Source organism: Natator depressus, chromosome 25 (assembly GCF_965152275.1).
Source record: "Natator depressus isolate rNatDep1 chromosome 25, rNatDep2.hap1, whole genome shotgun sequence".
Taxonomy (NCBI): Eukaryota; Metazoa; Chordata; order Testudines; family Cheloniidae; genus Natator; species Natator depressus.
The window spans coordinates 7,096,791-7,118,506 of NC_134258.1; the positions used below are offsets into that span (position 1 = coordinate 7,096,791).

General features: G+C 55.0%; 2 protein-coding genes and 1 long non-coding RNA gene across 5 annotated transcripts in view; 2 read left to right on the top strand and 1 right to left on the bottom strand.

The window, feature by feature from the left end:
- The window catches only part of MYO1F (myosin IF), a 46,277-nt gene extending 35,441 nt beyond the window's left edge, over positions 1 to 10,836 (top strand). Inside the window, exons 18-28 of the mRNA XM_074939412.1 lie at positions 4 to 102; positions 317 to 461; positions 1,258 to 1,372; positions 2,513 to 2,682; positions 3,204 to 3,349; positions 3,955 to 4,101; positions 4,931 to 5,079; positions 5,618 to 5,701; positions 6,533 to 6,734; positions 7,332 to 7,498; positions 10,611 to 10,836. Coding sequence (XP_074795513.1) covers positions 4 to 102; positions 317 to 461; positions 1,258 to 1,372; positions 2,513 to 2,682; positions 3,204 to 3,349; positions 3,955 to 4,101; positions 4,931 to 5,079; positions 5,618 to 5,701; positions 6,533 to 6,734; positions 7,332 to 7,498; positions 10,611 to 10,687 — 1,501 coding nt within the window. The 3' untranslated portion in view covers positions 10,688 to 10,836. The remainder of the gene's footprint in view (positions 1 to 3; positions 103 to 316; positions 462 to 1,257; positions 1,373 to 2,512; positions 2,683 to 3,203; positions 3,350 to 3,954; positions 4,102 to 4,930; positions 5,080 to 5,617; positions 5,702 to 6,532; positions 6,735 to 7,331; positions 7,499 to 10,610) is intronic.
- LOC141977754 (uncharacterized) overlaps positions 1 to 21,716 on the bottom strand; it is a 24,764-nt gene continuing 3,048 nt past the window's right edge. The window contains exons 2-3 of the long non-coding RNA XR_012636280.1: positions 21,178 to 21,269; positions 1 to 31 (exon numbers count right to left, since the gene is read on the bottom strand). This is a non-coding gene — a long non-coding RNA (uncharacterized LOC141977754). The remainder of the gene's footprint in view (positions 32 to 21,177; positions 21,270 to 21,716) is intronic.
- The window catches only part of ZNF414 (zinc finger protein 414), a 22,829-nt gene continuing 22,060 nt past the window's right edge, over positions 20,948 to 21,716 (top strand). For all 3 annotated transcript variants that reach the window (XM_074939409.1, XM_074939411.1, XM_074939410.1), the window contains exon 1: positions 20,948 to 21,088. In XM_074939409.1, the coding sequence (XP_074795510.1) occupies positions 21,005 to 21,088 (84 nt within the window). In that variant the 5' untranslated portion in view covers positions 20,948 to 21,004. The remainder of the gene's footprint in view (positions 21,089 to 21,716) is intronic.

Below are 21,716 nucleotides of genomic sequence, written 5' to 3' on the forward strand. Positions count from 1 at the left end.
CAGGGTGAAGCACCAAGTGGAATATCTGGGGCTGAAAGAGAACATCCGGGTACGCAGGGCAGGATTTGCCTATCGCCGGGTGTTTCACAAGTTTCTACAAAGGTAAGGCCATCTCCACGAGTGCTGCAGGGCCCCCCCCCGCCCCCCCCCAGAGCGGTGCACTCTGCCAGGGCTGGGCCCCCACCCACTGCGCCAGGAATCAGTGCAGCTAGATCCTCACCTGGCCTGGGAGCTCCAGAGAGGACCTCTTGTTTCTGAAGGCATCTGAGCTGCAGTCCCCAAAAGCCCGTCAGCTAACCTGCCCCTTTCCTGGCAGGTACGCCATCCTGACGGCGGAGACGTGGCCGTGCTGGCGCGGGGACGAGCACCAGGGTGTGCAGCACTTGCTGCGGTCTGTTAACATGGATGCCGACCAGTATCAGATGGGCCGAAGCAAGATCTTTGTCAAGAACCCAGAATCGGTAAGTGTCCCTGCTCCGGCCCATCTCCCCTAAGACTGGAGCTGCCTGCTGCAATGTGGGTTCACCCGTTGCCCCCCAAGGATTATCAAGGATTCGGGGCGGGGGCAATGGATGTGCTTAGCAGCCCCCATAAAATCACCCGACTCCAGCCAGCATAGATGCTGGAAGGGGTAGCCGGTCACCAGCCATCACCAGCCATCACCATGAAATTGGGGCAAAGGGCCTCCCGCCTGGTCTCGGTGACTCTGTGTTGCTCTTTCCCAGGGCTGCCCTGCAGCTAATGGGTGGAACATCAGCAGAGGGGATCTAAGGAATGACAAAGCATTTCCAAGAGAGGAGGGTTCTGCAGAGAGCTCCCGGGCTTGTTAATTTTGGGGTAAACACCCAACATTACAGGGTGCAAAAAAACACGTGAACCGAGTCGGTGTCAAATGTTTTCACCAATTTCCCCAGCCTTTGGCTCACAGGGGCTCAGCTGATGGGTAGAAGGGAGGAGGCTTTGGGGAGGCTGCAATTCTGGTTCCTACCCCCCGTGGGGAATGAAGAAAACTGGGCGCAGCCCCTGTAAAGCCAGCTTGGTGACCTCTATCATCCAGCGCAACCTAGAGGGAGTGATCGCTGATACAGAGAGAGGTTTAGATGAGATAGAAACCTGTCTGTCTGTCCGTCTTTCTACTCGCACCATTTCTGCAGCCCCTAAGGAGAGCACGGGTTGGCCTCTGTCTTGCGACCCCGTCTCTGCATAGGTCTGGCTGGGTCTCACGCTCCCTGTGCATTTGTCTTTTTCTGCCACCAGCTCTTTCTGCTGGAGGAGATGCGGGAGCGGAAGTTTGATGGCTTTGCCCGCGTTATCCAGAAGGCCTGGCGGAAGCACATCGCCATCCGGAAGTACGAACAGATGCGAGAGGAGGGTAAGAGGGCCGAGAGCTGTGCCAGCAGACCCAGGGTGGGAGATTCTGTGGAGACACTGAGCAGGGAGCTGATACAACCTGGGGTAAAGTGCACTTAGCCCGACTGGGCATTCCACCTTCTCGCCTGCTGGATTGCACAGGGAGGAGCAGCTGGGGAGCCATTTGGGGGCGGGGGACAAGCAGGCAGGGCACAAAGTTAGCCCTTGCCAACTTTTGACAATGGCCTTTTAATACATTTTTGTTTAAAAAGCAATATATCTAGCATTTGGGGGACTGGGAAGCAGAACTCCTGGGTTCTATTCCTGGCTGTGGGTCTGGATTGTGAGAATTGGGAAGCAGGACGCCTGGATTCTATTCCTGGCTGTGGGTCTGGATTGAGAGAAGTGGGAACCAGGACTCCTGGGTTCTATTCCTGGCTCTGGGAGGGAGAGAGGTAGGGGAGTGGGAGGCAGGAATCCTTAGCTCTTTTACAAGCTTTCTGTGATTTCTTCTGTGTTTTCCGGAAAGCCACTTATTTCTCCATGCCTCTGTTTCCGCTGGGGTGTTAAGAAGCTTAATTAATTAATAAACGTTTGTAACGTAATATGGAAGCGCAGGTATTCCTACTTGTACTGCTAATACCACTGCAGATGTTTACTAATACTCTCAAATTGTTCACGCCAAAAGCGAAAGGAGATATACAAGCACCTAAAATGATGGTGCAAAGAAGGCCAGGCATGCACTCCCATTCCACAACACAAGCATTAGAGGGTAGTCAGCATCGTTAAAAGTTGACAAACTTCAAACAGCTAAAAGAAAACACTTTATGTGATGTATAATTAACCTGTGGAACTTGCTGCTGCAGGATGTTGTTGAGCCAGCAGCTCAGTGAGATGGGACATTTATATGACCAAGAATAGCACTTGCAGTTAGAATAGCTAGGACAAAAATCCCATGAGCTATAAATCCTCAGGCTTCAGGTCATACACTGGGGGTCAGGAAGATATGTCCACCCCCATTGCATAGGGTTACACAGTGAAGTACTCTGTGGACTTTTAACACCATCCTCTGAAAGCCTCCAACACAAGGATGACATACCTGCCTGGACGGGCCACTGACCCGCTCTGTGACTGACTCTTGTTGATGTGTGTCCCTGCCCAGCTTCCCACATCCTGTACAATTTCAAGGAGAGGAGGAAGAACAGCATCAACCGGAATTTTGTGGGCGATTATCTGGGCATGGAGGACAGGCCTGAGCTGCGTCAGTTCATGGGGAAGAGGGAGCGGATAGACTTCGCTGACTCGGTCACCAAGTACGACCGGAGATTCAAGGTAACCGGACTCATCCGGGGCTGGGGGCAGGGGCCAGCGGAATTCCTCCTCCTCTCAGAAAGGGAGAGGCAAATCCCAGGCTGCGCTGTAGGGACGGGAGAGTCCTCTCAAGGGCCCTGCTGTCCGTGGGATCCCCTACCCATTCCTCCGGCAGGGCTGCAGTCGGTCAGGTCTCGGATGTGTCCATTGCTCCCTGCCCGGGAGCTGGCAGCCGCTGGGTTTTGAAAATGGACTCTGCTTCCCCTTGCCCAGATGGAAACAGAGAGAGATTTTGGAGGGGCATGGGAGCGGGGTGGGAATTCTCCCCTTCTGAAATCTGCAGACAGTGATTGGTTTAACCACCCCTGCGCCAGCGATGACCCCAAAGAGCTGGCCTCCCCTCCCCAGCTTCGCCCGCTGTTGCCCTGGGGTCCCCGGTGCTGCTCCCTGTGAGACGTGGCAATTGACTCCCTGGGGTCGGTCCAGGCTTCTCCCACTGTCACTCACCTCCCCTCATACTGCTGCCCCATCTCTCCCCGCAGCCCATCAAGCGTGACTTCATCCTGACCCCCAAGTACTTCTACCTGATTGGCCGTGAGAAGGTCAAGAAGGGTCCCGAGAAAGGCCAGATCAAGGAGGTGCTGAAGAAGAAGGTGGAGATCCAGGCCATCTGCAGAGTCTCGCTCAGGTGACCCCTGCAGCTGGCAGGGCCCCTAGTTGCCTGGACCTTGCCCACCCCCACATCCCCCTGCAAGGTCTTGGGACCACAAATGTGGGTCTGGTTGCATGTGGGCATAGTGACTCCTCCTCCAGAAGTCCTCAGCTTCACCCCCCACCACCAGGGAACCAACCCACTGCTATGGCCTCAGCCCTATGGGCACCCAGCTCAACCCCTCCTACCAATGCCCCGGGCCCACAGCACAGGGCGCATTGGTGGGCGGGCTCTCCTGCTGTCCTTTCCAGTGTCTCCCTTCTTCCTGGTGGCCACCCCCCATTTTGCAAGAACTTCTCCAAAGCCTCAGGGCCAGCCTGGCAGCCACGGACACTTTCCTGTCCCTGCTGGAGATGAAGACGTCACAGACCGGGGTGGGGGTGCAAGGAAGGGGTTGCAGGGGGAGGCCCCAGGCAAAGCGTCACAGTCCGTGGACACCCCTACAGCCAGGGGCAGCTTCACAAATTGACAGCTCCCTGGCCCTTGTGGCCTCCAGATGGGTCCGTGTGGCCTCCAGCCAGCCCTAGGGTTCCTCCCAGCTGGGCTCTGACACCCTCTTCTCTGGTTCTTTGTCTGGCCAGCACGAGGCAGGACGACTTCTTCATCCTCCATGAGGAGGAAGCCGACAGCTTCCTGGAGTCCATCTTTAAGACCGAGCTCATCAGCCTGCTGTGTAAACGCTACGAGGAGCTGACCCAGCGCAAGCTGCAGCTCAGCTTCGCTGACACGTGAGAGGCGGTGGGGCAGGGCAGGGGGGGTGCAGCTGGGGCCAATCTGCCACTCGGCTCCACCAGCGTATTAGAGAGCCCTGTGTTCCCAGCGCTGGGAGGAGCATGGGGGCTACTGGTTCGGGGGGGGGGATTGGGAGGCAGGACTCCTGGGTTCCATTACCAGCCCTGAGAGGGGAGTGGGGGCTACTGGTTAGAGTGGGGGGGCGGATTGGGAGGCAGGACTCCTGGGTTCTATTCCCAGCTCTGAGACGGGAGTGGGGGCTACTGGTTCGGGGGGGGGGGGATTGGGAGGCAGGACTCCTGGGTTCCATTACCAGCTCTGAGAGGGGAGTGGGGGCTACTGGTTAGAGGGGGGTTGGGGGATTGGGAGGCAGGACTCCTGGGTTCTATTCCCAGCTCTGAGAGGGGAGTGGGGGCTACTGGTTAGAGGGGGGGGATTGGGAGGCAGGACTCCTGGGTTCCATTACCAGCCCTGAGAGGGGAGTGGGGGCTACTGGTTAGAGTGGGGGGGCGGATTGGGAGGCAGGACTCCTGGGTTCTATTCCCAGCTCTGAGACAGGAGTGGGGGCTACTGGTTAGAGGGGGGGATTGGGAGGCAGGACTCCTGGGTTCTGTTCCCAGCTCTGAGAGGGGAGTGGGGTTGTAGAATGGCTGGTGGGGGAAGTCATTATTTTAGTCTGGGGCTCTGCGGGTAGTTAGGGGAAGCCTGTGACCCTGATTTGTCAAGTTCAGTGGCACTAGGGCTTTTCAAACAAAGACCCCCCCCAGGTGTGGGGGGCCCTGGTTGGACCCTGAGCCCTGACAGCCTTTCTCCCCACTTGCTCAGACTACAGTTCCGGGTGAAGAAGGTCGGGTGGGGTGGGGGCGGCACCCGCAGCGTGACATTCCTGAGGGGCCAGGGCGACGTGGCCGTCTTCAAAGCAGGAGGCAAGAACCTGGCCGTCAGCATCGGGGACGGGCTCCCCAAGAACTCCAGTGAGTGTCTGCGGCGGGTCCTGGGCTTTGCACTCGGGGGGCTGTTCTGCAATTAGCGTGGGCTGCTGGGAAGGTGCCTCTTTGGAGTCCCAGCACCCCCCAGTTTCTGCGCCCTGGTCTTGTTGTACCGAGCGCTTGTACGGAACCAGGCCCTTTGCTCCCGGGATAACACCGACTGCAGGCCCTTCCAGCTGAGCAATGGTGCCCCTCCCTAACAGCAGCATAGGCCCACCTGGAAACCCGCTGCGAACCGGGTTGGCAGGGGCTCCGCTCAGCGCCTGGTGTCCTGCACTCCCCAGTCGTTGGGGTCAGGGGGAATGTCACACAGTTTGGGCTTCTGGTCTCTGTCCCACGTGGCTAAAGTGGAGGGGGGGGGGGCAGGGAGGCAGGAGGCATGGGTTCTATCCCCAGCTCTGGGAGGGCAGTGATGTCTAGTGGTTAGAGCCGGGGGGGGGGGGAACAGGGAGGCAGGACGCCTGGGTTCTATTATGAGCCTGGGCCCAGCCCCCATCCACCCTGCTCTCTTTTGTCCCAACAGAGCCCACTAAGAAAGGTATCCAGCAGAGCAGAGGCCACCGCAAGCAACCAGCGCCCTCCAGAAGTGCCCCACAAGCCCCCAGAGGTGAGACGGACAGAGCCAAAGGGGGGCACTGCCTCAGGGGCCATCCCCAGGCAAACCTTCAGTGGGAGGGGTGGGCAGGAATGAGTGGCTCTGGGGACTGAGACGGGGGATACAGAAGTTTGCCCCTTGGCACCCAAAGCTGTCGCCATCTGATGGCTGTTGAGTGGCACATGTGAAATGAGTTGCTAGTTCTCAGACCAGCCCCTGTTGAGCAGGTGACCCTGTTGCAAAAAACAACTATCTCAGATGGTTCTGGCTGACAGGCCTGGTGCCAGTCTCCGCAGAGGGGCCGAGCTTTGGCTACGGACGCTGAGCTCCTATCTCAGCCCTGCGCAGCCCAGGTCAGAGGTGGCAGCTTGCCTTGAGCTGTCCCTCTTCGGTGGAGAACTTAGAGGGCTGTCTCCAGCGCTGTGAATTCAGCCCCAAAGCTCACATTAAAGGGGCAAGATTGGGCAAAGGCACTTCAGCAGAGCCCCTGTACACGCACCCCCATTTCGGAACTGTGGTGAGTGTCCACGGAGCCTCCGAGGGGTTAATCCAAGTCAGAGAATAGAATCAGAGAAGATTAGGGGTGGAAGAGACTTCCGGAGGTCATCTAGTCCTGGCTTTACCTTTTCAGATGGAAAAGGCGGCGGGCCCAGTGGCCAGCAGCCCCTGGATTGGGAATCAGGACAACCAGAATCTAGTCCTGGCTTGGCCACTGACTCAGATTCCCTGTCTGGGAAATGGGATACATAAGGCTGCGGCACGTAGATCTACGGATGGCACCGGCTGGCTGGCTGGGTGGGAAGTATTCCTGGGTAACCGATCCCTGTCTGGTGGTTCTTTCAGGGACCTGCAGGAACGGAGCTGCCCAGTTCCCCCGTAATGACAACAGGCAGCGGGAGCAGATGTACTCCATGACCCAGAAACAGGTGCAGGGGCCTCCTGCTGCCATGCTGCCCAAACAGGGCATGAGCCACAGGACCAGGGCACGACCCCCCTCTGAGCAAAACTTGGAGTTCCTGAATGTGCCCGACCAAGGGGTGGCAGGGTAGGTGTTGCAAAAGTCGGGCCCCTCTTGCCAGCCTGTTCGAGAGACTGCGTGCTCCCTGGGTCCTCCCAGGCCTCGGAGCTGGGCACTGGGACATTTCCTCTCCTCTTTCTAATCAGCTCCCTCCTGCTGCATTCATCCGTGACATAGCACAGCCTGCCCATTCATCACAGTGCGGGAGATCAGCATCACATCTCCAGCCCCGGGCTGTGTGACCTTGCAGAGAGGATCCAAGAGGCTGTTTAGACAGAGAGTTTCTGTCACATCCTTCTCCCCTGCAGCTTTACCCCCTGGGTGGTGACGCTACCAGCTCCCATGCAGCCTGGGAATGGGAGACTTCGGGAGGGAAAGTCCAGACAATGGCACTAGGGAATAAGCAAAGAGCGCTCTAACCTGTGTGCCCCTCTGGAAAGCCTCTTTCCCTTTTGGTATGCTCGGGGTCAGGGGAATCCACCCACAGGAGCTTGTGACCCTCCTGCCCTTGGAAGGGAAAGGTAGCCGGCTGTGCGTTCTGGGTCCCCACTGCCCTGTTCCTGCCACATTCTGCTGCTGCACGGACCACGCTGAGCCGGTGCCTTTTGTTCTTTGCCCCTCTAGCATGCAGAGGAAGAGAAGCATGAATCAGCGGCCCCCTCCGGCAGGACGCCCCAAGCCCCAGCCCAAGGTCACCGGCCCACGCTGCCAAGCTCTGTATCAGTACATCGGGCAGGACGTGGATGAGCTCAGCTTCAACGTCGGGGACGTCATAGACATCCTGCTGGAAGGTACGTATGAGGCACCTGCTGCCCGCCCCCCACCCCGTGTCATACACCTGAGCAGGGGCGGGCAGTGCAGCCCAGTGGGCGAAGGGATGTAAGGAAAGGAGAGGAGTCTATGGACGCAGCAACCCCGCCTTGCTGTAGCGTCCTTCCTCCTCTGCAAGCTTGGCTGCCAGGGAATCCGAAGGTGTCTCTGTGGCTGATTAGCTGCGTCCTCGTGTCTTTAGAGATCCCTCCTGCCCTGGGTCTTGGCAATACACAAGCCATCAGCAGGGATGTCCAAAGAGTGTGGGATCCTGCTCAGTGCAGGTGGCCTTGGCATGAGGGACGTGGCTTTGTCAGCTAGCTGGGACACCCTCTTCCCTATCCCGTGTGGCCTTTGCTCTGGGCGATGGGACATTACACGCTTTTTGGCTGCCCACTTAGCAGCTCTGCATGGTTCTCGGACTCTCTTGGGAGCCTTTTCCATTGCTTAGTTGTTTAAGAACCTCTCAATAGGCACCTTAGGAACATGCTCATCTTGATTCTCCTCCGCCATCAGGGCTTCAGTGCCAGCCACTTGTGCTGTCATGAGCAACACGTTATTCACTGGCCGTCCGGCTGGTTTATCTTCAGTATATCGCTGTATGCATGGAGGGTTAATGCAGCACCAGCTCTTTACCTGTTCATTGTGTAAGGGGGGACTGTTGCCCCCTTACTAACAGTCAGTGGGGGTGTTTTATTTGCTAGTTCCCAGTACTAAAAAGGGGGAAGGGTTGATGGAGAATCAGGGCCCTGAGACTGACAGCCCCCAGGAACAATGGGGAGAGGCCAATGCTCCAGGTCAGCCAGAATGACAGGGCGAGCAGGCTGATCAGGGAGTCAGGAGGCCAGGGAGGTCCTGTCCTCCGTGTGAGCTGGATTTGCCTGGGTCAGACAGAGTGGGGCTGAGCTAAGGAGAAAGCAGGGGCCCGAGCTAAGCTGGGGAGCAGAGCTGGTCCAGATCCAGAGGGACCAGAGGCACAGCCCAGAGAGCAGACCCTGTCCTGGGAGCAGAGCTGCAGCCCCAAAGCCAGAGGTACAACCCAGAGAGAGCAGACTTGCCCTGGGAGCAGCCAGAGCCAGAGGGGCCAGAGAAGCAGCCCAGGGAGCTGGGGGCAGAGCAGCAGCGGTGCAGAGACCGAGTGGTGGAGCTGGGGCTGGAGCAGTCCGGAGCTGGGTGCGGTGAGCAGCTGCAGAGAGCGAGGGGGACTCTGGGCAGCGGGCCCAGCACAGGGAGACGCCTCAGCCAGGAGGCTCTGCAGGCCAGGCTTGGATCATAACCCCAACGGGGCAGGGGCGACACTGGGCAGAAGGGTCCTGCCACTTAGAGCCTGAGAGTGTGTGGCCACCGCCAGAGCGAGTGTCCAACCCACAGCATCCCTGCAGCACGGCCAGGGCCTGAGCAGGAGGCCTGGGACTTACAAGGAACAGACTGTGAACTGCCCTGACGTTCCAGAGACACTGTTTGTGATGTTCCCTGCCACCGAGCGGGGTGATGTGTTTCCTTTAACCTTTCCCATTTCCCCTTATTCTTTTTAAAATTAATTGTTGATTAAATAACTTGCAGTTGCTTTAACTTGTATGTAATGGTCAGTGGGTCAGAGAAGTGCCCAGTGCAGAGAGAGTGCCCCGGAGTGGGGACACCCTAGCCCCTGTCCTAGGTGACCACAGCAGGGTTGGGAGTCGAGCCCCCCAGGAATCCTGGGCCCAGGCTTGTTGGGGTTACGAGGACTCTGCCAGACAGGAGAGTGGAAGGGCAGTCCTCAAGGGCAGGGAGGCCACTGGGTAAAGGAGGTGGGAGCGAGGACTCAGATCCTTTCACTAGCCCACTTCACCGGGGTAGTACAGAAGCCAGGAAAGTTCCCCACAAGAGCGGGACTATTCCCCTGCTTACAATTGCACCATCATAAAGCAGAGGAGAAACCCACCACCTGGCTTGGGTTGGATCCTTATATCAGGCACGTTCCAAATGCTCCCTCTCCGCCCACCAGGGCATTGGCCTGAGGAGTAGCTGCTTCACCTCACAGTCATGTGAGAGGCTTCTGTCTAGGTAAAGGAACCTGGACATGGCACCCAACAGAGTATCGCTTAACTGGGTGACAGTGGAGGACATGGGTCACCTGCAGACAGATGCCTCAGATGGACAAAAAGACTAAAGAACCAAAAGGAAGAATCAAGACCAAAGAACTTAGCAGAAGCACAGAACCTGTTTGCAGAGACTGGAAAATGTAATGGAGCCATCGGTGCAACCATCAGGAAGTATTTCCATCTCGGGGTCCCCGCTGCCCTTCGTACCAGCTGACTGTGCTGTACTGAATGCCTATTCGCTTGTTCAGGAGTGGGACGCTCCGTGGACAAGCAGAGCAACACAGGGCTGAGGACACACCCTGGCTTCCTGCCTCTGACCAAGGAACCAGCTGAATTGTCATGTACAATCATCTTCCCTGTGTTGTGGTCGTGGAATTAACACACGATGTCGGAGAAGTGTGCACTACCAAGGACAATCTGACTTCCCCAGGGAGTCTGCTCATAGCCTCAGAGGTCTTTGCTTGCTCCCTGAGAGGGGTTGGTATGTGTGCAGTTGTATTTCCATAGCTGGCTGGCAAGCGATCTGTTTGGAGAACATTTCACTCGTCGATTTCTAAGGCCAGACGGGACGGATACAATTCTGTCTTCTGACCTCCTGTGTAACCCAGGCCAGAGAACTTCAACACAGGCCATAGGATTTTGTCAGATGGCTAATGGTTTTGCCAGGGTGGTAATCTTGCTCGTTAAGGTTAAATTGGACAATAGTTTCTAACCCCTTCCTAAAAAGGGATGAGTAACAATCCTTAAAAGGGCTGCTTTCTTAGCCAGGTGGCTACTGAGCTACGCGCTGGGTTTGGGCCATACCTATATCGGCTTGCTACGGTGAGCCATGGGTACATGTACCACTCTGCCGTGCAGCTCACCAAACAAACACAGACATGGACCCAGCTCTCTGCCTCTCGCCCACCCCTGCCCGAGTAAGATGGAGATTGCAGGGCACAAATACCACGCCAACAGCACTGCTCTTGCCCTACATTGAATAATAATGATCCCGTCACTTTTTTTCCAGATCCCTCCGGATGGTGGAAAGGTCGGCTTCATGGCAAAGAAGGGCTCTTCCCTGGGAATTACGTGCAGAAGATCTGAGCAAGCCTCAGTCTGCAGGCTGCCCAGACGGGTGGAGCAGAGAGAGAGACAAATGAATTCATCCAACCTCATCTTCTGATCAAGAGAAAACAGACCCTGCCCAGTGAGCACCGGCTCCCCTTGCCGACTGGGGTGGGGAGAGCAGCTGCAGGCCAGATGTGTAGCAGAGACTGGTCAAGCATGGTGCAGAGACTATGGCACGAGCGTTGTTCGGATTTCCAGACGCTGGCGTTGTCATTTATGCTTGTATTTAAAGTTGGGTGGGTGGGTGGGGGCAGAGTTAACTCCAGATGGCTGCTGGCAGCTGCTTCTTGTGCCCTTCTGCTGAAGCTGCCATTTTACCGAGTGCTTCGACTCCCTTTCTGGTTTCCTTTCCCTTGCGGCGTGGCTCTGCTGCCCAGCCCGGGCTGCTGCTCTGCTGTTGTCCGTGACCTGGAGCCACGTTGCGTCGTCCACGGAAGTTACCTGCACTGATTTGTGTCGCGAGTTAAGATTGTAAGCTCTTGGGAGCAGGGACTGGCTCTTTGTTACACATCTGTACAGCTCCTAGCACGGCGGGACAGGAAGAGGACAAATAGTAAGTAAGAATGATGTTGTTCTCACTTATAGCAGTGGTGACTTTGACCGTGTGACTTGGCACACCGCACTCATACATTGTTGCTGTTGCACAGTGAATCCTGAACCCGGAGCTGTGGGGAAAGCACAGATGGGGGATCCGAAATTTCAGCCATGGTTAATCCCAGCAATGGTTAACGACTGATTTCCTCAGGGCCCCCTGCAGTGATATAGGAACTCTTGCCGTCCAACCTGGGACCAACACAGTGGGGATGCTCTCCTGAGACTGCACAGTTACCTCAAAGAAGACGATTCTGTATCTAGATTTTGCTGGAGAGGGGTGGAGCAAGGAAACCGGCCATTCTCGAAAGATGGCGGAGGTACAGTCTCCTTTCGATACGTCTGAGCAGCGCAACGTTAGGCTGAACTGCTCGGGCAAACCCTGTGGGCCCCACGGGGGATCTGGATGCATATTCGTCAGGGAATTCTAACAACGCTACCTCCAGAACAGCACGGGCTGTGCGAGAACCTGGGGAACCTGGTGCCACAGAACCGTGTGCGTGTGTTGCTCTTATCTGACTACCTGGGGAAAGAGCCACAGGGAATATTTAACAGAAGTGCTGAGAGCCAATTATTCTCTGGGGAGGGGGATTTATTTTCAGACAAGTCCGGTCTTATGGCCCTGGTTGACTGGGATGCTCCAAAACCACTGTCTCAGCTGATGTAGGGATTTGACATGGCTAATAAAGAGCTTGGACTGCCCCAAATTAGCAGATCAATAAAGGGAGAATTTTGCTTTCTTTTGTATGCCGGGTTGACTGTGAATGGATGTTCATCTTATATCGTCAGAGGATTTCTGGTGGGCAGCCTGTCTTGATTTGTCTTCGTGAGTCTCACCCCTAGTAAAGCAGGAGAGACAGACTGAAGCTGAAACAAAATAGTTCCGAATTTGCATTGTTCTTCCGGTGCAAATGTCGCCTTCAGGATCTGGGAAATGGGTTTTGTTGTTTTTCTCCCCATGGGTTGAAAGCTTCTCAGCTCAGACCCTCAGCACTTCGGCTGGAAATAGTTTCACATTCAGTTGCTGAGTGGTTTTTGTTGAGAAACAAGGTGGCAAAACTGTCCTTGTGGGTTGGCTAAAACTTTTTCCTCGTTCCTGTTCTTTTCTGACCTGACATCCGTGTAAACGGGGAGTGGGAGTCTCTGCGGGTGGTTGGTAAGACCTGGGCCCGCACAGGTAGTGTGGGATGTTCTGCTGTAGGTCTCCCACAAGTTGTTCCTCTCTAACTAAATCACTGAATAACCCAATATTAATTGGGCCAGAGAAGGCGCAAGAATCGCTCTAGCCCAGTGCTAAGGGGCCTCACCTGGGAGGTAGCAGATCCCTTCTCATCGGGCAGAGAGGAGACTTGAATTGCGGGAGGGGGGTGTCCCAGGTGAGTGCCCTAACTGCTGAGCTCAAGGCTGTAAGGGAGGGCAGGCTGCCTTTGCCTCCTTGTTGCTCTTTTGTGTGGTGTTAGGCAACCTCCGAGCATGTCGATTGCACATAAGTTAGGGGGCATAGGTGCTGACTTTCTAATGTGCCAGGGGGTGCTCCCCAAGGCCCCACCCCTTCCTCTGGGCACATCCCGCTCCTCCCCCAGCACCTCCTTGCTCCCCCCCCCCGATCAGTGGGGCAGGCAGGAGGCGCTGGGCAGAGGCTGATGTTCAGCACTCAGCTTTTCCTGTGGGTGCTCCGGGGCCTAAGGCAAGCAGCACCTGTCATCCCCAGTTTGTGGCTTGCAAGCAGCGATGGGGGAATGGGGCTTAGGACATATCCCGCTCCTTGGCATCTCCCAGTGGCTAGCGTAGGCAGCTCCCTGCTCCGCATGCTGGCTGTTTTGGCACCTATCACACGGGGCCCCTAGGCGCCCAGCTCAGGCTTTGTAGGGCCCGGTGTTGTTTCTGTGAGTTTCCAGGGAGATGTTTGCAGGCTCAGCGTCACAACGCCTAAGTCTCTTTGTGGGTCGGGGCCTCACCGGCTGGGCTATTCCATGTGCTGTAAAGACCGGGCTCTTTTTCGGCACTGACAACTTGTGCTCTCCCCTCCCCTCTCCTCTTCTCAGGGTCTTACGCTGTTTGCTACAAGGTGGCAATCTAATAATTAGCTCATCTTATCCATAGATTTCAAAGCCCCTTCAAAATAGGGGGGGCTTAGTAGCATTAGCTCCCTTGTACCGCTGGGGAAACTGAGGCACAGAGCAGGGCAGTGACGTGCCTAAGGTCCCCAAGCTGACCTGTGGCGGAGCCAGGAATAGAATCCAGGTCTCCTGAGTCCCAGAACAGCACTCTGTCCACCAGGAGGAACTGTTTCTTTTTTGCAAGACCTCTCGTGATGTCTGCAGAAGCCTGAAAGATGGACATGAATGCAGGAAGGCCTGACCAGAGGGAAGCGTGAATCTGGAGGAACCCCAACATAGCTATCTCTCCCTGACCCCCATGCATGCTCCCTTCCCTGCTCCCAGGACTTTCCTGATACACACACACACACACACACACACACACAATACACCATGGTATCCCCTGCAGCCTCTTATCCCAGAGGCCTCCCCTACTGCTGTGACCCCCTGGGGTAATAGGAAGGGGAGCGGGGATGTTTGGGGGAGACTGAGATGGGTTGTTTCAAAGAGGGGGAGCTGTGCTGGGGCAGGGGCCAGCCCCACCAGGCCTCAGTGCTGGTACCTCATCTTTCCCCTGTACCAGCTGAAGGCTCTTTGCCCGGGGGAGGGGGCAGTTTTGTGTGTGTGTCTGTGTGCTCCAAGCCGTCGGTCCCGTCAGCCCCACACACGCACCCCGGCCCCACTTTGTATGAACTTTGGGTCTGTCTTCACTGCAGCATTAGCCCAGCCCTGCGCCCAGGTGTTGCCCCAACCCCCTCCTGTCCACACACACATTCAGTGGAAAATACAGTGGGGAGATTTATATACATAGAGAACATGAAACAATGGGTGTTACCATACACACTGTAACGAGAGGTTTCCACTGAATGCATCCGATGAAGTGAGCTGTAGCTAACGAAAGCTTATGCTCAAATAAATTGGTTAGTCTCTAAGGTGCCACAAGTCCTCCTTTTCTTTTTACTGTAACGAGAGTGATCACTTAAGGTGAGCTATTACCAGCAGGAGAGCGGGGGGCGGGGGGGAGGAGGGAACCTTTTGTAGTGATAATCAAGGTGGGCCATTTCCAGCAGTTGACAAGAAAGTCTGAGGAACGGGGTCGGGGGCGGGGGAGATAAACATGGGGAAATAGTTTTACTTTGTGTAATGACCCATCCACTCCCAGTCTTTATTCAAGCCTCAGTTAATTGTATCCAGTTTGCAAATTAATTCCAATTCAGCAGTCTCTCGTGGGAGTCTGTTTTTGAAGTTCTTTTGTTGAAGAATTACAACTTTTAGGTCTGTAATCGAGTGACCAGAGAGATTGAAGTGTTCTCCAACTGGTTTTTGAATGTTATAATTCTTGATGTCTGATTTGTGTCCATTTATTCTTTTACGTAGAGACTGTCCAGTTTGACCAATATACATGGCAGAGGGGCATTGCTGGCACATGATGGCATATATCACATTGGTAGATGTGCAGGTGAACGAGCCTCTGATAGTGTGGCTGATGTTATTAGGCCCTGTGATGGTGTCCCCTGAATAGATATGTGGACACAGTTGGCAACGGGCTTTGTTGCAAGGATAGGTTCCTGGGTTAGTGGCTCTTGTTGTGTGGTGTGTGGTTGCTAGTGAGTATTTGCTTCAGGTTGGGGGGAGAGTTGGTGGCCGCACTCTGAGGCCATCAAAAATTTTCTTGTGAGACCCCATCACCCAAGTTAGCTCTGTAGTGAAATATTCCCCATGTTGTGAAGCACTTCAGAAGATCTGTCAATGGCTATTAGCCAGGATGGTCAGGGACACAGCCCCATGCTCTGGGTGGCCCTAAACCTCTGACTGCCAGAAGCTGGGAGTGGATGACAGGGGATGGATCACTCGATAATTGCATGGCTCTGTTCATTCCCCCTGAATCACCTGGCACCAGCCACTGTCGGAAGACAGGATACTGGGCTAGATGGCCCATTGGTCCGACCAGTCTGGCCGTTCTCATGTTCTTACGATCTTATAACACGCGCTCCACAGAACAGAGAAATGGGAAGATTGGGCCACCTGACAGGACATCTCTTGTGTTCCTCCAGCCGCTCCATACACGTTTACCATTCCTGCAACTACCCTGCCCATCCTCGGCCGCTGGAATTCTGCCACCCTATGGCTGCCCGCCCCTCAGCACCCCCTTGGGCCAAAGTAACTCTTCCAAACACACCAGGCTGGCCTCAGACTCCCCCCTGCCTCCACCCTCCCCTTCCCAATGCTCTGTGGGGCAGCGGGGCAGAGAGCCTGCTGGTGCTGCCGAAGGAGAGGAGGGTATGCTTTGGGAGGAGGGGGTCTCTAAGGGCTGAAATGGCTGAGGGTGGGGACAGGGTAAAGACCCCAGTGGCTGGGGGTATCACTCCTCACCGCAGCCCTCTTTCCTTCCTCTCTCTATCGTTATGCAAATGTATATATGCAAATGTGCGTACATTTGCGATCTGCTGGTTGTGCTTTGAGGAAGTCTGCAGGGGGAAGGTGATGAAAAGGTCAGTGGTAGCAGGTGTGGTGCTCCCTGCCTGGCCAGCCGGCAGAGGTGCTGGAACTAGGGGTCCCGGGGGGGCTGCCGCACCCCCTGGCTTGAAGTGGTTTCCATCATATGCAGGGTTTACAGTTTGGTTCAATGGCTCTCCGCAGCCCCACTGTACAGTTCCAGCCCGCTGCCAGCCAGCCGTCGTCGGACTAGTAACCCCTCCAGGCCCGCTTTCTCTCCGCCCCCCCACCCGGTTCTGCTCCCCATCCCCGGGAGCCCTTCCCCGCACATTCAGCCCCAAGCCTGCCAAGCAGGTGCTCCACTCCGGAAGTGATGGGGGCGATGGCATTTTCTGTAGGGTGGGGCAGACTCTCTGCGGTGAGGAGGGGAGATGCAGGCGCAGGGGCTGTGGGAGCTAGTTGGGGTGACCCGAGAGCAAGTGTGAAAAATTGTGACGGGGGTGAGGGGTAATAGGCGCCTGTCTAAGACAAAGCCCCGAATAGCAGGGCTGTCCCTATAAAGTTGGGACAGCTGGTCACCCTAGAGCTAGTTCTCTCTAGGGTGGGGTAGATTCTCTCTCTGAAGGGGCGGGGAGTGACAGGACACAGGCACGGGGGTTGCTGGGAGATGAGGTTTTTTTTCTCCCCAGGTTGCTGCAAAACTGACTCTGGGGACTTTGGAGAAGGGGAGGAAGGAGATGAAAGAGGGGGCAGGGGACAAGGGATGGAGGATGGGAGACCAAAGGAGGGGGGCAGATGACAAGGGGGTGGGGGGGTTGCTCAATGTTTGAGGGAGGGTGGTGATTTATAGGTTCCAAAGCCAGATGGGACCACTGGGATCATCTCTGATCTTCTGTATCACACAGGCCAGAGAACTTCCCCCAAATAATTCCTACAGCCGATCTTTTAGGAAAACCACCCCACCTGGAGATGAGAATGGCCAGCAGGGACCTGCATTGAGGAGGGCTGAGTGAATATGCCTGTGGGTGGGGGGACAGAACACGTGGAGGGGAGAGATTGGTCCCCCACACTCAACAAATCCCCCAGGCCTCCACTGTGCACCCACCCCCACGCCCCTTTCAGGATCGCCACTGTCTTCTTTCAATGGAAGAGGTCTGTGCTGTCTCTGCATGTGACGGGCCTGGGTTCAAAGCCTGCTGATAACCCACAACGTAAAAAAAGGAACAAACCCTAACGTGGTTTGCCCTAAATTACTGATCTCCCTTCTCAGCCTGACCTCCACCTCAATGGAGCTTTTGTCAGGGAATTGCCTTGTTAGATTTTATTAAAAAGCATCCATGAACACTAAACAAGGACGTTACCATGTGATATTTCTAATGATACAAAGAACAGTAGTAACCTTAAAAAGAACAGGAGGACTTGTGGCACCTTAGAGACTAACCAATTTATTTGAGCGTAAGCTTTCGTGAGCTACAGCTCACTTCAGCCGATTGCATCCGATGAAGTGAGCTGTAGCTCACGAAAGCTTATGCTCAAATAAATTGGTTAGTCTCTAAGGTGCCACAAGTCCTCCTGTTCTTTTTGCGGCTACAGACTAACAGGGCCGCTACTCTGAAAGTAGTAACCTTTACATCACTTTAATTCACTACAGTTAACGCTAGATGGCACCATGCGCCCAGCCAGAAAGCCCAGAACCTCACCAGCCAGGAGGTGAAGCAGACGCAATTGTTTAATCCCTTGTGCTACGTTTCGATCAAACCTCTTAGGCACCCTTGGGGGCTGGGAAAGTGCCCCACGGTTATGGTGATCAAGGGAAGGGGAGCCCCCATCCTGAACAGACCGGGGCATCTGGTCTGGATGCTTCTCTGCACCTGCCCTCTCCAGCAGCACAGCTCCTGCATGGGTTCTTCAAGCAGCAGAATCTCCCGGTAAAAGAGCTGCTCAGACATCAGCAGAAGCAGGGGGTGGCCTGCTCTGCCCCACCAGGCCGCAAAAACCCCTGGCGGGGGAGATTCTGCAGGGAGGGGACATGATGCCAAGGATGTGGCTCTCCCCCATGCCATGGCCTGCACTCCAGGTCCCCCAGAGCTGAGAACCCGTCATGCACAGGCGTGGTGGGGATCATCTAGTATTAGCAGCCATTTTACAGCTGGGGAAACTGAGGCACAGTGTGGCGATGGCCCAGCTCCTCAAAGACATTTAGGTGCCTAGCTCCCATGGGAATTAGATGCCTAAATACCTTTGAGGAGCTGGGACCTAATAACTTGCCCCTGTGTGTGTAACCTGCACACACAGCCAATCAGTGACAGAGACAAGGTGGGTGAGGTGATATCTTTCATTGGACCAATTTCTGTTGGTGAGAGAGACAGCAGTCGGTCCAACAAAAGACGTTACCTCACCCGCCTTGTCTCGTTAATATCCTGGGACCGACACGGTGACAACACCGCTGCATGCAATCAGTGACAGAGGCCGATCGCACCATGTCTCCTGGGTCCCTATGCTGCCACCAGTCAACTATGGTTCCTCCCAGCGAGGTCACGAACGCATCACTGCAATAAATGCTGCGTGAACATCTGCATAGCTGGGTCTCCCATCTCCGTGCAGCTGTTGGAGTCGCAACCCCCTGGAAGGGTGCACGGTAGGCTGTTGCTTCCAGTGATTTTTCAGTCTTCATTGTTTATAAACTGACTGGCTTTGGACAAAGCAGATCGGGAGGGGACGGATCGGGAGGCCATGTTTAATCTGAAGCCATTACCTGAGGTAGAAGGAAAAGGTTAGTTTGAGTTGCTACAGAGAGTTCTTTCCAGGTGTCTGGCTCATGGGTCTTGCCCACTTGCTCAGGGTCTAACTGGTCACCATATTTGGGGTCAGGAAGGAATTTTCCCCTGGATCAAACTGGCAGCGACCCTGGGGGGGTTTCACCTTCCTCTGCAGCATGGGGCACGGGTCACTTGCAGGTTTAAACTAATGTCAGTGGTGGATTCTCTGTAACTTAAAGTCTTTACACCATGATCTGAGCACTTCAATAACTCAGCCAGTCGTTATGGGTCTATGACAGGAGTGGGTGGGTGCAGTTCTGTGGCCTGCAAGGTGCAGGAGGTCAGACTAGATGACTATAGGGTTCTCTTCTGGCCTTGAAACCTCTGAGTCTATACTGCTGCTTGGTACCACATGCCGCCCCTTCCACCCAGAGCCACGCCTGGTAACAGCAAAAACTACCCTGTGGAACTTCCTCAGAGCTAAACATGCCTTTGGTCTGGGAATAACTGGAGAAACTTCGGCCCAAAGGGCAACTCAGAAAATGTACAAATGCCTGAGAAGAAGGACTTACTGTGCATTAATCATAGGCCTCTCCAAGGGGCTGATGGCTGTAATAGCTAAGCATCTTCTGTACATTAAAGACCAAAGGCTCCTCACCGGAGGGAAGGATGGAAGGGGTGTTCTCCATTGACGAGCAGTGGCCTGTCCAAGGTCACACCGCATGTCTGCAGTATAGCCAGAAACTGATCCCAGGACTCCTTTTAACAATACTAACCCCTAGCTCGTCACTCACCCTTTGCATCAGCAGCTCTCAAAGCACTTTACCAGAGAGGTCAATATCCTTATGCCCATTTTACAGATGGGAAAACTGAGATACAGAGAGGGGAAGTGACTTAGCCAGGGTCACCCAGCAGGCCCGTAGGTGAGCTGGGAATAGAAGAGCCATGAGGTTCTGTCTTAAAGGAGCAGAGCTACTAAACATGGGGCCTAGTCTCCCTTCAGAAAGGTTTGTACAGCTCCCACTAAGAATAGCACAAAGGTAACCTAGGGCAGGATCTGGCCCAGAGGTTTCTTCTGTATCTAATAAACACATAAACATCAGTCTCAGCCATTCATCTCATTCCTGCGAGACCCATTACTAAGAGTTATTGAAAACTAGACTGGACAAAGCAGTAGATAATTAGAGGAAATCCCTCACTATCTAGTGGATGACCCAGGTCAGCGGGCCACAGACTGGTTTGGGGTCCCATGTGAACATTTTCTAAGGCCCCAAGGTACCAGGATTTTACTGTACAATTACAGCATTTACACAGCATTATGCTCAGTCGCAGCGTTTGGGGATATGGAGGGAGGGGCTGCTGGTCCTTTTAATAATGAGAAAAGACATCTTTGGCTTTGGCAAGTGTGAGAACCTAATATTCTCCTTTTCTGTCATCCAGGATCTGTGAAAGTCCTTTGGGGCAGAGGCTGTCTCGTGGTTCTGTTTTTGTCCAGTATCTAGCACAATGGGGCCCTGAACAGGATTGGGGCCTGTAGGGACTTCTGCGGTACAAATAGCCATGCCAATTCAACCTAGTCAAGCCTAGCAAGTTCTTAAAGAACCTAAAATGTAATCATAAGGTGGGATTTTCCAAAGTGCCTCAAGCAATGAGTTGTCCAATTCCCACTGAAAGTTGACAGGAGTGGGGTGCCTAAATCCTATAAACTCTTTGGCAAATCTTGCCGCTAGGCCCTGAAGTGGTAGAGTAGAGGGTCCATCTGCACGGACCTTGTTGCTGGCTCAGGGCTGTTGTGAGATGGGCTCAGATCCCGTGGCTGCTCTTAACGAACAGACGTGGGGGCGTCTCACACGCCTGGCCTTGCACAGAGCAACACCTGCCAGCGAGCCGCAAACCCCACGCCCGCGACAAACACCCGAAAGGTCAGGATGCTGCCGCCATTTTCTGCACCTGGATGCGATGGCTCGGTGCACATCTGCCACTCCGTGCATTGCCCTAAACAAAGCCCGGGTGCCCCTTGGCCTGGGCGGAGCTTTGGGGCTGGAAAGGGGGAAGACGGGGATCTACCCCCTTCTATGAGCACCATCACCTCTGGCCTTTAAACAAAAAACGAAGGGGGAAAAAAGGAAGCAAACAAAAAGCAGGAGAGAAGCACATGAGAGACACAACCATGTGATAGGAGAGAGGGAGGAGGGGGGACCAAGGGGGTAGGGCGCTGGAGTCACCGCCTCTTGGGTTTGTGTTGGAGTCTTGTCAACTCCAGGAGATCCCCCCCCCTTTGCTAGAGGAATCTAATCCCTCACTTCCCTCCTCTAACAAATCCCTCCCCCTTCCCCCCCCCCATCACCCTCGGTCTCGCGACAGCTGCTTAACATAAAATGGCTACAATGTAACATCTTTGCCTTGTGATGTCTCTCGCTGCTGCTCCGGGAGAATTTGGGATCCAAAGCCAGAACAAAAGCCCCTCCCCTGCAGGACCTGCCAGAGAAATGGTAGGTGACCTCTGCTAATCCAGGAGCAGCCTTTCGTGTGTGTCTGTCTGTGTGTGTGTGTTGGGGGGCAAGGGCCCCCCCCTTCTCACCTCCCTGATCCTGGCCAGGCGAGACACGAAATAAACGAGCCCGGTACAACAGAGGGAGCCTGAAATTGACCCGAGGCAGCTGGGCTCTGGGCCTGTGAAATAAACCAGAAGGGGCTGAAAGTAAGTGAGGAGGAGCTGTTTGGGGGGGGGGTCGCCCCCTCCTCACCCCCACAAAGAGAGAGGCAGGTCATGCTAAAAAAAAAAGGGGGGGTAGCGTTACATATTCCCCCCCCCCGCCCTAAAATAATCCACCGCATTTGTGTTTTGCAAAGGGAGAAAATGTCACCCCATCTGCTAGGGTGGAGATGGGGGCGGGGGGATTCAAGCCCTGGTGGGGGAGGAGGGGTGCGGGCCTGCGGGGGAGGGGGCGCTCTCGGTGGCCTTATGTCCTTTGGTTATGACAGGCCTGGTTCTGGGGGCTCCTGGATTTGGATACAGGACCTTCTAAACTAGCCCGCTGGCTAGCAGCTTCTATACTCCGAGGGGAAAGGAAAACTGAAACTGGCTGAGCCAGGCAGATGGCTCCTGGGGGGTGGAGA